The sequence below is a fragment of the Nanorana parkeri genome, unplaced genomic scaffold (assembly GCF_000935625.1).
Source record: "Nanorana parkeri isolate BGI_ZX_2015 unplaced genomic scaffold, ASM93562v1 scaffold409, whole genome shotgun sequence".
Classification (NCBI taxonomy): Eukaryota; Metazoa; Chordata; class Amphibia; order Anura; family Dicroglossidae; genus Nanorana; species Nanorana parkeri.
Genome location: NW_017306677.1, coordinates 990,834 through 1,003,870, shown reverse-complemented (window position 1 = coordinate 1,003,870; position 13,037 = coordinate 990,834). Strand labels below are relative to the sequence as shown.

Sequence of the window (13,037 nt, the reverse complement as noted above, 5' to 3'; positions counted from 1 at the left end):
GGGGGGGGGGGGGGGGGGGGGGGTTATTTTGTTTGTGTTTGTGGTTTATACAGCTCTTGTATTTTGGAGCAATATTTTAAATGTGGTCTCCATGAAAAATTCTGAGTGTTGTGTGTGTGTTTGTTGACTGTAAGAAAAGCATTTGTAAGATCTGGCTAGCTTTTGTGCAGATTGCTTGGTGTTCTAACAGCTGAAAGGCATAGCATGTCCTTTGTGTGTTCTGGAAACATTTTACTTCATTATAATTTTCTCCCCTTTTTTCATCCATATAGAAACGTAGATCAAACCGGCAAGTGAAGAGGAAGAAATATGCAGAAGAGGTGGAAGGGAAGATTTTTGAGGATGAACCAAAGGCCAATGTTAAAACCAAGAAGAGTGGAGCTCCTCTGCCAGCAGAGCAACCTTTACAGCTGTTTGTGGTAAGTGACCATCTCTAAACTTAATAGAACTTCACTATGTCAATCTAGGCGTATAACCCAATCAAGGGCTCATTCACACGGCCGTTCCTGATCGTACACTACCCAGATCGGGTATGACCACGTGCTTTTGTTCACATGCGGCCGCTCAGCCTGTAGATATCAGTGACAGCATCTGCAGTTATCTACAGTTAGGGGCAAATAAGTGGCCCTGAATGCAAACAGTCTGCGTACAGAGCCACTCATCTGTCCCTAGCTGCAGGTAATCGCTCTTTAAGTGTTTACATGTGCACAGCTGTGGACCGTGACAGCCTGTCATTAATTTTACAGTTTTTCTGTCCGCAGCCAAGCGTAAACACTTGACGTATCTGCCCCAGAAAAAAAGCTGATCTGGGCACTGTTTGCCAATGAACGGCCTTATGTATGAATGAGCCCTAAAATGTTGGAAATCCTTTCTAGTAAACCGTTTCATGGTGATTTAACTTCTATGCGTTTATAAATATGTGCATTGCTCTTTTGCAGTGCATTGTGGATGTTAAACAGGTGCTTTTTTTTTTTTATCTACTCTTAATATCTTGAAATTTCTTGATACCACTGTATTGTTTTTCAATAATGCGCCTTACATTTAAAAAATGTGTATGCATTTTCTTAAAGTTTATTGAATTTTGTACATGTTTACAAACATTGAGTGTATGATCAGTCATGTACCAGGTATAATAGATTATTGAAATAAACTCTATGTAAACATATCAACATGTTACCATTTAAACAAATGAGCACTTGGAATGGTAGACAGGATTCCCTTGGTGAGGTTACAGGGTTTAGCAAATGTGTGGGCGGTCCCATTTTGCAGGAATTTGAGTCTTTACCTCAAAGTTAATGTGTAGTTAAAATAGAGTAGTGGATAACTGGTGATAACTATGGGTTGGTAAAGGGCAACTGAACCCTTCAGCTGGGCAAGGGTATAATGGCTCAGGGGGCCCTTGGGTATAACAGAGGTACAGGGTGCAAGTGGGAGAGAAGGTCCCCACAGGGGTCCCTGGCCAGACTTCTTTGTCTGTACGTGCCTCTTTGAGTTTCTGCACTTTGTGAGTAGCTGAGCTATGGGTGTTGACTTAAGAGTTTTACTCATGGTAGCCTGGCTTGAAAGTTGCTGGAAATCAACTCAGGTTGGGGAGGACATAATACTTTTGGAAACTGGCATGTGGTCTATACACTGAGTGGCCAGTTTATTATGACCGCCTGATGTTTGTAGGCAAATTAGCTATCATTTCGCGCTGAAGTTGCTAGAGGGCCAGGCCATTATAAATAGGGAAGCAGGTTGTTTACCACGACAGTAGAAGTGATTTTTTTCTGAAGATATGGGTAAACCACGTGATTTAATAGCCTTTGAGCGTGGGGTGATTGTTGGCGCGAGCCATGGAGCGAGTATCAGCAAAACAGCAGAATTAGTTAAATGTTCAAGAGCAGCTGTTGTTAAAGTGTTTAAAGACTGGACTGTCAGCCGAAAATCTGGGTCTGAACGTGCGAATTGTGGCCGTTAGCGACTAGTCAATGTTAGGGCAGAACGGAGAGTGGCAAGACTTGTACAAGACAACAGAAGGGCAACAGTGCAGTGTCAGATTCCTCGCATCACCTCAACATCTCATGGAGTCACGAGGCGGCCCAACGAAGTCATATCGTGGAGTCATCTCATGGCCCAACGAAGTACTGATGGGGTGGTCATAATAATCTGGCCACTCAGTGTAGTGTATCCAGCAGGGCTAAATCATGGTGTACTTAGCTAGTTTGTCTTTGGTTATTTGGAAAAGAGCCTCCTTTGAGTCAGGTAAACCATTCCCCTAGTGTATGCATGCGTTTAGACCGCCAGAGGTCTAAACGGGGTGGAAACAGTACCATTTGGAGAAACGTTGCATAGCTCATGTGTTTTATGTGATAAAACACATGAAAATGCATAATTCTGAATGCACACTTGTGATATTCCCAGACCTCTGTCCACCAGATCCTAAAGAGGACACATGAATTTTGGATCCTGCGTTTCCCCAGTCCTTTCTCTTAGCTTGTCAAAGCAGAGAGCATCCTAGCCAGGAAAAAAACATTTCAGCTAGCATGATGGTCCGCAGTATGTTGTGGAGGAAATTGGCACAGGACCAATGAGAGGGCGTAAAGACTGGACTGTTGGCTACTCTGTCATTGCAAGCAAAATCCATAAAAGCAGTGATTGGTTGCATTTAGTTTTAACTGATTCTATTGTGAAGCAGTATCCTGTGTTCTAAATGGAACCAAGATTTTATTTCGGTTAGTAAACATCCTGTTTTCTTGTAACATCTAACTGAAAGCAATTCTTGCTGTGATTTTAATGTTTTTACACTATTGGTATTCCATTATTTGATCACTTGCAGTCTCCAGTATTGACAGCCACTAATTTCTGTGACCACTGTGTTTAGAAGCCCCTGTAAATTCTAACAGGCACGCTTCTATCTCACAACAATATTACATCTGCAGACCTTGCAGTGGGTGCAACTGGTGGATGAAGCATGTTTTTCTTAAAGCGTAAGTGAAGTTACGCTTTAAGAGGATTTTTGGCAAAAGATACATGCAAAGTCTCTTCTACCCAAAAGGTTTTTCCTCCTTCTTTAACCCCCCCCCCCCCACATTTTTCTCTTTTGCTTTGTGTGCAATGAATAGAGCATGTGCTGTACAGTGTACACCCTCAGCTTATTTGTGGCTAAGGTTTTCTGAATGGACCGGGTGCAAGGGAGGCTGTAACTCCAGTGTGCATGCACTGAAATCTCAGCATCAATGCCCACTCAGTGACCGAAGAGCATTCCCACTGAATCTGTAAGTGGCAAGGAGTCGAAAATAGATCCATTGTCGCTGGAGATGGGCACACCTGTAAGGGAAATGTGCCATAATCATGGCAAAAATCGACACCGTCTTTACTACCTCCTTAAAGCATATTTCCACGTTTGCAGTCAAATTCCATCCCATTCACGCAGCATACTTACTATATATTTGTTTATATTTCTAACCTTTTTAGTTGTTTCTTTGGAGTAGGGTTATACATAGGACTCTATGGGCGGTTTCTACTGCTTTGAAACGTTGGCTGTGTAGAGATGTGGGACAGACTGAAGGGACAAAACTGAGAGACTGTGTATTACCTTACAATGTCTTGAGATGGTTAACCCTTTGTTAGCACAGACAATCCTGCACATCTAGTAACGACTGATCATGAAATCTGCCAGCACAGTGCCGACAGGTTATTTATAGCAAACACTACTCCCCAGCCTACGTAGAAACATTGCATAGCAAGCAAGTAAGATTTTCTTTTTTTTTTTCTTTTTAAGCTGGGTATACGGTTATATTTTCTTTGCTCAAGCTGCGGGCTGAACAAAGAACATATAACCGATTCCTCCATCAAGGCTTATGAGCGTGGATGGAGGAATCCCCTGCTGTTTCCAGTATATTATGACAGCGGCTGCCACCTGTTGTCAGAATACCTAAACGGACTTCGCAGCTGATTTGCTACAAGCTTCGTTTGACCTGCTCCTTCGATGATCAGCTGATCGAGGCATGCCAGCTGGAAACGTGCCAACAGGAGCACCCACTGTGCAAATTTTGGCCGGTTTGTCAAGAACCGGACAAACTTTGCACAGTGTATAGCCTACTTTAGTCCTGGAGCTTTCAGAAAAGAGCATTTATAAAAGTAAGCCGCAATTTTAAATGTTTTTTTAGAGTTATGCTATGCAAATGAAAACCTGTAACAATATATGAAGTAGTTGCTATCCCAATTTGGCTGTAAAAGTGGAAATTTACTTTGTTTCCCCCAGACCTGAGCCTATATAGCAAAATAGTGCAAGCAGCATTTTTGTTTCCCTGCACCGGAACAGACTGCACTGATATGAACATAACCCAGGAATGCATTGGGATGCATTTCAGGTGCAGACAAAAGCTGTTCTAGATCTAATCAGAACATGATGTGAACAAGCCCCAAGGACTTGTTCAAACCACTTGCAGTGTGTTCCAGCATGGTTAGTTGCTGCAACGCACTGTATCGCATACTAAACTCCCCCCTGCATTCTGGGGCGGAAGGGGGCATGGCGGTGCATTAAAGTCAATGGCCCTGCAGCCATGCCCTGCGCTCGCAGTGAGATTGCCTGCACCTGAACGCGTGGCACAAAAATGCCTGCGTTCCGGTCCAGTGCGATCGCAAAAAATACTGCATGCACTATTTTTTGCAATCGACTGGACCAGGAACGGAGCCATTGCTGTGCCACGCATTTTATTGCGGGCGGGGGGGGGTTGTAGCTACGGTGCCATTGACTTAAATGCACCACCACGCCCTCTCCCGCCCCAGAACGCAGTGGGGAGTTTAGCATGCTATACAGTGCGTTGCAGCAGCTAACCATGCTGGAACACACTGCAAGTGGTTTGAACGGGGCTTGTTCACATCATGTGAATCTGTATATTAATCAAAAAAAGTCTACTGCCCCATGCCATATACTTCCAAACAACGAACACACAGAGTAGTTGACTTTAGGTTGTCTCGTGTGAGTTTAGCTCTGTGAGGGATGATCACGGATCTCTTCCTATTATTATTAACATAACCGCTCATAGGAGTAGGCTACCTGGAAATATTGATGCTGAAAAAAGAGTGATAAAAAAGTGCAAATATATAGTTTGCAAAAGATGTACCTGCATTAACACTGTGATAACAAATTCCCCGCAGGAGAACCCAAGTGAAGAAGATGCGGCAATTGTGGATAAAATTTTATCATCCAGAATATTGAAGAATGAGGTAAGAGATGGTATTGCTCTGCCTATTGAGTCTTGGTAGGTTATGAGGACGGTACACGTCATTCACTGAGCTTTTGTTTCAGACTCAATCGGGGATGTTGGTTGACGCGGAAGAATTTTACGTCAAGTACAAAAATTAGTAAGTATAGTAGTTAAATTATTTTACTTTTATTCTTATGTTAAGGAATTTTGTAATTAAATCCCAACTCGGGCCAAAACGTTATTTAGTTTTAGATGAAGTGGAAAAGGTTTAGAGCCTCTGTCGGGTTTTCTTGACATCTATGACACTGTTGGGGAGATTTTCCTTCACTTGCTATCCGGACAGGAAGTAATGGGAAATTTATCCAGGTAACTGTCCGTACCTTCCTGTCCGGGTGATGACCGCAGCCCCCATTTCTTGCATACAGGGACAGGAAACAAGGGAAAATCTCCCCATTTGGGATCACAGACGTAAATGAAAACCTGACCAGAATTTTAACACTTCCTCACTCTAACAAAGACTAGAAAAACATTTTGGCGCACAGCCTACAGACGAGGAATTACTTTTTTATGAAATGTATTCATTGGCAGAAGATATTGTTTTAATTTAGGAGGCCCTACATAGAGAAAATGATGAACGAACAATGCCAACTGACATTTTTATATTAATCATTTTTCTTTTTTTCCATCTGATCAGCCTCTGGGTCTATAATTGATCAGATGTCGATAATGATTTCCTACTACACCCATGGTAATATTCCTGTATCAGTCTGATGGAAACCATTGACTATCACCTTGAAAATGTTTGTCCTGTGCCTTGACTAAAATGGCATTTTCAAAACAACAAGAAAACAACCTCCTGAGGGATCGTTAGCCAAGCCGCTGAACATTTTACAACCAATCTGATTATTTTTGTGATTTAGTGCCATGAATTCCATCAAAAGACATCAAAATATTAGTGACATTTACAACCAGTCCAGTTATTTTCATCTGTGATGCACTGCCATGCAATCCATCGAAAGAAATCAAAATATTAGTGAAAACAATCAATATGTCATAGATTTGATTTAGACATAAAAATGATTGATCAGTCTACCAGACCTAGTAGCCATAATTATGAAAGATAACACTTGCATAGCTGTAGTGGTGTGTTATCAGAACAGCTACGCATGCAGGTTGAGCACTTAACCCAACAGAGTAAAACATGCAAAGCTACTTTAAGCATAGGAGTTACTTCCTGTGGAAAAAGAACAGGTGCTTTTGATTTTCTAGGGAAATCTTCTAGGAGTGATTAAAAAGGGCAGTCTTGGATCCTAGCATTTGCCAGTTACCTATAGGCCTTAGATCCGTGGTTATCAACCTGTGTAACCTCAGGACCCACATTCGTCCTTGGTCATTAAGCCATGACCAAGGACGGCTTAAGTCTCACTGCAAAGGAATGCAAGGGATTAGGGTACTGCGTGTTCCAGTGTGGATGTACGAGCTGTGGTTGGGAGGTGCATTAGGGGTACCATGCAAATGAATGGCAACCCATCACACCTCCCAGACCAGAATGCACAGTAGGTGCTAATGCATGGTACAGTGCGTTAAACGCATTGTACTAGTGTGAACGGGCCCTTAAAAACACTGACATACATACACAACCACAGACACAATCTGCTGAACTGTGACGGAGCTCCATCCATATGTGCATTGCTTGTACTGCTCCCTTGTGCGCCCTGTAGAGGTGTCGGGAGCCAGAATGTGACGTCAGTCCGGTCTAGGCACCTCTACAGGACACGTGAGGGAGCTGTAAGTAATGCATGTATGCATGGAGCTCCCTCGCGGCCATTTGCCCCATTCCCACCCCACCTCAAGCTGACACTCAGCACCGGGCAGCATATTTGGAATGGCTGCTTGGCGTGACAACTGACAGTGCTGCTCTAGAGGGAGGCAGAGAAGCCTCTCACCTAGAAAAGAGGAAGGCACGCGGGGACCCTCTGAACACTGGGTCGTGACCCACTTTTGGGTCACGACCCCCCAGTTGAGAACCAAGGCCTTAGATGATTGTTTCCTGATTGCAGCGACAGTCGGGTACTTACGGCTGATCATTTTTGGGAAATAGTCTTCTTGGAGACTGCTCAGCGAATCATAGAGGACACAGACACGTTGGACCGTTTCCCCAGATATATAATCAGACAGCCTTCTCTTGGGGAAACGGTCCAACGTGTCTGTGTCCTCTATGATGTCTTGGAATGCCATGAAGGAGTCACAAAGGGTCATAAGAGTTGGTATGGAATGGCACATAGATATGCAGAACACAACTCTAGAAGTATAGCCAAAGCTTTTTTAGATAGAGTGGGGAACCTGTCAAATATTTGTCTGCTGGGTATCCTGGTGACTGAAAAGTGATGGGAAATCTAAGAGTTGTCACCAGAGCAAGAGGTGAACAGTCCCTCAGGAGGTGAGCTGAACTATTCCAATGGAACAACTGTGTGCTCTGTCTATGAGGGAAATTCCCGTGACTTTGGCCATATTTCCTTTCGTTAAAGCTGGCCATACACCTTACAATCATTGTACAACTTTATTTTTCCCGACATCACACCCTCGTTCAATTTGCATGCACAGACCAATGTAGTTTGCGATTATCGTTCGTCAGCACTACTAACTGGCCGAATTTCATCGATTTGAAAGAACAGATTTTCGCTTGTGCAGTTTTCATCCTGCGATTTCTGTTGTACGAAAACGCCACTAATTCGGTCAGTCGTACAGTAATTGCGGTTGTGCACTTCCCATCAACTGGCCGATTTATCAGGCGAAACCACGATCTCGGATGAAAATCGTGCGATAATCGCAAGGTGTATGGACACCTTAAGAAAATCCCCCCAATGGGACACATGCAGCTAAAAATAGATGGGTTTTAACCCTTCCCTACATTATAAAATTGAAGAAAAAAAAAATGTTGTCTCTGCATACGGACTGCATTCACAACTGCATCTGGTGTGAACTAGCTGTAAGTGATTTGGGGTACATTTTTTTTTAATGTGACTTGTAGTTGCTTATGGTAGTGTTTTTTTTTTAATCTCTAGAATTCTCCATAACTCAGTGTAAGTGTTTGAAATGTTTATGTGGAGACGCACACAATTGATACAACACTGAAATCCCTTTCTCTCGCTTCAGCTCTTATTTGCACTGCGAATGGGCCACCGAGCAGCAGCTGCTGAAGGATAAAAGAATTCAGCAGAAGATAAAACGCTTCAAGATACGGCAGGCACAACGGGCACACTTTTTTGCTGATGTAAGCAAAAGCTTTTTCCATTCTCTCAGTATCTAAGAAGGAGTCGGATATTACAACTCGTGCAGTACTGAAGAAGTATTATCAGTATACCTGATTCTGCAGTTTCATAGCGGAATTCTTGCCATAACAAAACAATTATGTCATGTCCTAGTGACATGACAGGAAGTAAAGGAAAACTTGGACAGCAATGGCAGAGACCTAGCAGACCTTCTAACCGTCCCTCACTCTATGTAAACCAAAATATTTTAGATGAAGTTCCATTTGAAGGCCAGTGTCAGCTGTACAGAATCACATGCTGCTTTATTTTTACACATTCTCTGTGGTACAGGACCCTTGTCTGCTTGATGCAGTGCCTCAGCCCCTGTGGACAGACTGTGGCACGGTTCCATCAACATTGTTTGGATTGTGTGACCGTCTGTCTGTGTTGGAAACTTTCAAATGTAGTCCTAAGACAACCTTTACCAGATGGAGTGGAGTGAAAATTTTATATTTCGTTTTTGGGGGGAAATAACTGCAACCAATGGACAACTGGCCTGTTTTCTCTAGGCTGAATAGTTGTTGGTAGATAATGGCTACTATGTGGTGGAGGTGGTGGGGATCTATGCTAAAATTTTATTATTAAGCAGTCATAATGAATCAGTAGTATGAATCTGTTCTGGTGATTCACTGATTTGGGCTATACCCTACACATCAAATAATGAATGCCTGCTAATTTGTGCCAGTTTTAATACTAATCATGTTTAAGCCCTGAAAAAGGGGAAAGTCTTTGGTCCCCCGAAACCCATTGGCTGTTCTGTCGTTTTATGATCCTATTCCCTGAAATCTTTTTGGACGTTCATGCTGTCTTGTTTGGCACTCTCATTGGACTGTATATATACATGTATCTGCAACCCTGGATCCCTTGTTTTTTTGAGAGCGGCCTCGCTGGAGCCATTAGGATTTATCATGTTCTTATGATCTTGTGAATATTTGAATTCAGGGCCTCACCTGTATTTACCATTTGTGTTTGATGGAAACTTTGTAATAATTATTTTTTTTTATCATGGATTTACAGATGGAAGAAGAACTATTTAACCCTGATTATGTAGAAGTTGATCGCGTGCTAGAAGTTTCTTTTTGTGAAGATACAGATACGGGGGAGGTAAATTTAAAACCTTCTGTAAAGTAAGGGTGCCTGGTCAGTGGCGCAGGGGCTTTATTTCTCTCTCAGCATCCTGTGATGTTACTGCAGATACGTATATTCTGTGGGAGGACAACTCCAACAAACGTTCAAAAAGGTGCATTATGTAGATCCCCCACAACCCCAGTATACCAAACATCATCAAGCAGTTGCTTCTTTTAAATTTGCCCTAGTACCATTATTAAACTCTTCTGGCCTTATGAAACATATACAGTAATTACATCCGCAGAGCACCAAACCATTTCCAGTGTCCTGGCCCTTTGACCTTCCTCCTAACTGTCAAATCCGTGTTGGAATGTTGGATTCTCTGCTTGTTCTGAAAAATGTTTAGAACAGAAAGCGGTACCTACTCCCCACAAACCTCGGGACATCATTCTAATCACTCCACGCTGTGCCTTTGCAGCCCTGTAACGTCATGTGGTATATTTCTTCCTGGCACCTTGCCATTCACATTTGTAATCGCTGTGCTCATGAAGTTGGAAATGGGCCCTTCCGTGGTTCCTTTTGGTGTGGTGGTGTAAATTTCTGTTTTTTCTCAGCAGGAGGTCTGCCTATTTTGGTCACCCTGAGGGCCCTATGCGTTTTTGTCTGATGTATTTTCCATTGAAATCAATGGAAACGCCTCAAGATGTATGTTGCAGTGTGTGTCAATAACGCCAAGAATGCGCATTGACATGCAGTGCATAACACATGCTTTGATATGTGCTTTGATGCGTTTTCATAGATTTCAGTGGAAAGCGCATCAAGCAACAGTGTATAGGATGCACTGGAAAGACCTGTGTTTTTATTCAGCCTTAACAACTATGTATATTTGAAGAAGAACTCCAGGCAGAAATAATCTTAACCCTTGCAGTGGGTCTACCCTCGCATTGCAAGGGTTACGTGCTTGTTTTCTTCTAGGGTGTAAAATAAAAAAAGATATACTCACCCAAACTTCAGAGCCAGCTGCCTGCTAGACCAGTCCCCACAGCCGCTTTCCTCCTCCACTCCGGTGAATAAATGTATGCCGAGGTCCTCATGTTCTATACACTGTATTGGACGTGATCACTCAAGGGTTTTTAGACCACTCGAGCGGAGGGGGAGAGAGACTGCAGGATTTGGGCGAGTGTAACTTTTTGTTTTTTTACACCCTAGACCAGGGGTCCCAAAGTGCCAATTCTGGCCTGCAAACTGGTACCATACTGCCCGCAGCCAGATAGAAAGTTACGGACTGCATACCTGACTTCTACATGGGCTGCAGACCGCAAAGCTGCTGGTGTGGGCACCTAGTGTGAGTCAGAGCGGTGTGCGCTCTGACCGCCTTCACTTAGTGGCGGCCAAAAGGAAGGATTAATAAGGCCTGCACCAGCCAAAGGTCCACACTGTACTACTCCCCCACTGGACCACCAGGGAATGTGCCCACTCCCTGCAAAAAATGGAAGCAGATGAGGGGCTCTTTTTTATTTTAGGAAGCTGTGAGTGTGTGTGTGTGTATTTCTGTGTGTATGGGGGGAATGTCTGCGTGCGTATTTCTGTGTGTGAGTGAATGTGTGAATCTGTTGGTCCTCTATGATTAAACATACACATATACTGACATTGCACACATTTGTTTTGAAGTATAACATTTTATTAAATCTGGCAAGTGGCCCCCATGGGAGAAGAACTTTTGTCCAGCAGCCCCCAAGTGAATTGAGTTTGAGACACGAGACGAGGGAGTTCTTCTTTAATGGACCAAAAGAAGCAAATAATGAAAGTTCATTGCTGGGGTTTACATACACTTTACACTTTAAGGGTTTTAATATTGGTTTAATTTGTTTTCTGTTTTCACCTTTCAGCCTGTTATTTATTATTTAATAAAGTGGTGTTCCCTTCCGTATGAAGATAGCACATGGGAACTGAAGGAAGATGTTGACCACTCCAAAATAGAGGAGTTTGAACAGCTGCAAGCTCTTAGGCCTGACACTAGGAAAGTGGTAAGGATTTTTAGTTGTACATTGAGGTTACAGGTAGTGTTATATTTGAACTCCTATGGAAAAAGTTAGTGCTAGTGACATCATGTGCTCATATTTTAAGACTGAGATGAACCGTTTCTTGAGAGAAAATGTTTTCCAAAAAATATTTCACAAATCAGTTTCGAAAGCCTTCTTACCACCACCAACAGTACCATGTATAACAGTATCCTAATCATGTAGCTTATCAGTGGTTGTTGCATCTTCTATTACTAATGTCTTAATGAGCTAAAGAATCCCAAGGAGAGTTTTATTTTTCCTTACTTAACTAAAACATTTTTATTATGCTTGTGCTGTATTCATTTGACTCCTGACGTTTTGTACCATTACATTGTTGTATTTTGTATGTTCACTGTCAGTTGCTAGAGTTCAACTGAGCTGGTTCTAATCAATACCATGATAAAGTCAACCTTCCTGACTATTACCCTAACCTGTGATATTTCCAGCTCTATAATAGATAAAGCTACTGTGTTTTAGTCTTTAATTTAACCTGGGAAAACTCACACTGTGCACTTTTCTTCTGCAAGGATCGACCACCCCCCAATTCCTGGAAGAAGATCAACCACTCACGAGAGTATAAAATTGGGAATCAGCTCAGAGAATACCAACTGGAAGGACTTAACTGGTTGCTTTTTAACTGGTATAACAGGTAAGTTCTGTGTCCCTATTATAATATTATACATATGCATAGTCGAGCCAGCTGTATTTTAGAGAATGCAAGTTATAGATTCTCTATTATAGCAGTGGTTCTTGGTGAATGTGTCAACCACTGGACAATTAAAATACAGTACCTGTAGCCACATTGTTTGCACAAAGTATCTCTCAAGAATATGGAGCATTTTCCCATAGTAACCATTCAGATTCTGACTTCAGTTTGTTCAATTAAGCTTCGCAAATGAGAGATAGAAGCAATTAAACTGCTCCACATTTTGTCTGCTCCAGTTATGAAAAATTCCCCTCCATGTCCCTTAACAGGCTGTATGGGCAAGTCTTAGGATACATCATATAGAGCAGTAGTAGCTAATCAGGACATATTTGCACACCCACCCCGGTTTCTGATTAGCAGCTGTCGGCTGTCATTTTAGAAACTGGTCAGTGTGCAGAATATAGCACTGACAAAACAGTAATGTTACGTTTTGGCTTCTGCATGTCTATACATCCATCCAAGATCAGATTAAATACGGTTAGATTAAAGTATCACTATCACTTTGCCCTGCAAGACATGGGTATGTTGTATGTGTCAAAGTATAATGTATGTTGGTTGGCGTGATTTAACCAAGGATTCTAGGCTGTTCTTAAACATTTAGGTGTGTTCTTTTACTATGTAGATAGTTTTTAGTTTGATGAGCATCATGGACAGTGGGACTGACCTATTTTTTGTAGCAAGTTTCCTCTTTTTA

The 13,037-nt window shown here is 42.4% G+C and overlaps 1 protein-coding gene across 1 annotated transcript in view; it reads left to right on the top strand.

The window, feature by feature from the left end:
• Positions 1 to 13,037, top strand: part of CHD9 (chromodomain helicase DNA binding protein 9) — a 167,748-nt gene that overhangs the window by 114,502 nt on the left and 40,209 nt on the right. The window contains exons 7-13 of the mRNA XM_018559651.1: positions 273 to 419; positions 5,146 to 5,214; positions 5,297 to 5,352; positions 8,352 to 8,469; positions 9,524 to 9,610; positions 11,464 to 11,601; positions 12,165 to 12,286. Of these exons, the coding sequence (XP_018415153.1) occupies positions 273 to 419; positions 5,146 to 5,214; positions 5,297 to 5,352; positions 8,352 to 8,469; positions 9,524 to 9,610; positions 11,464 to 11,601; positions 12,165 to 12,286 (737 nt within the window). The remainder of the gene's footprint in view (positions 1 to 272; positions 420 to 5,145; positions 5,215 to 5,296; positions 5,353 to 8,351; positions 8,470 to 9,523; positions 9,611 to 11,463; positions 11,602 to 12,164; positions 12,287 to 13,037) is intronic.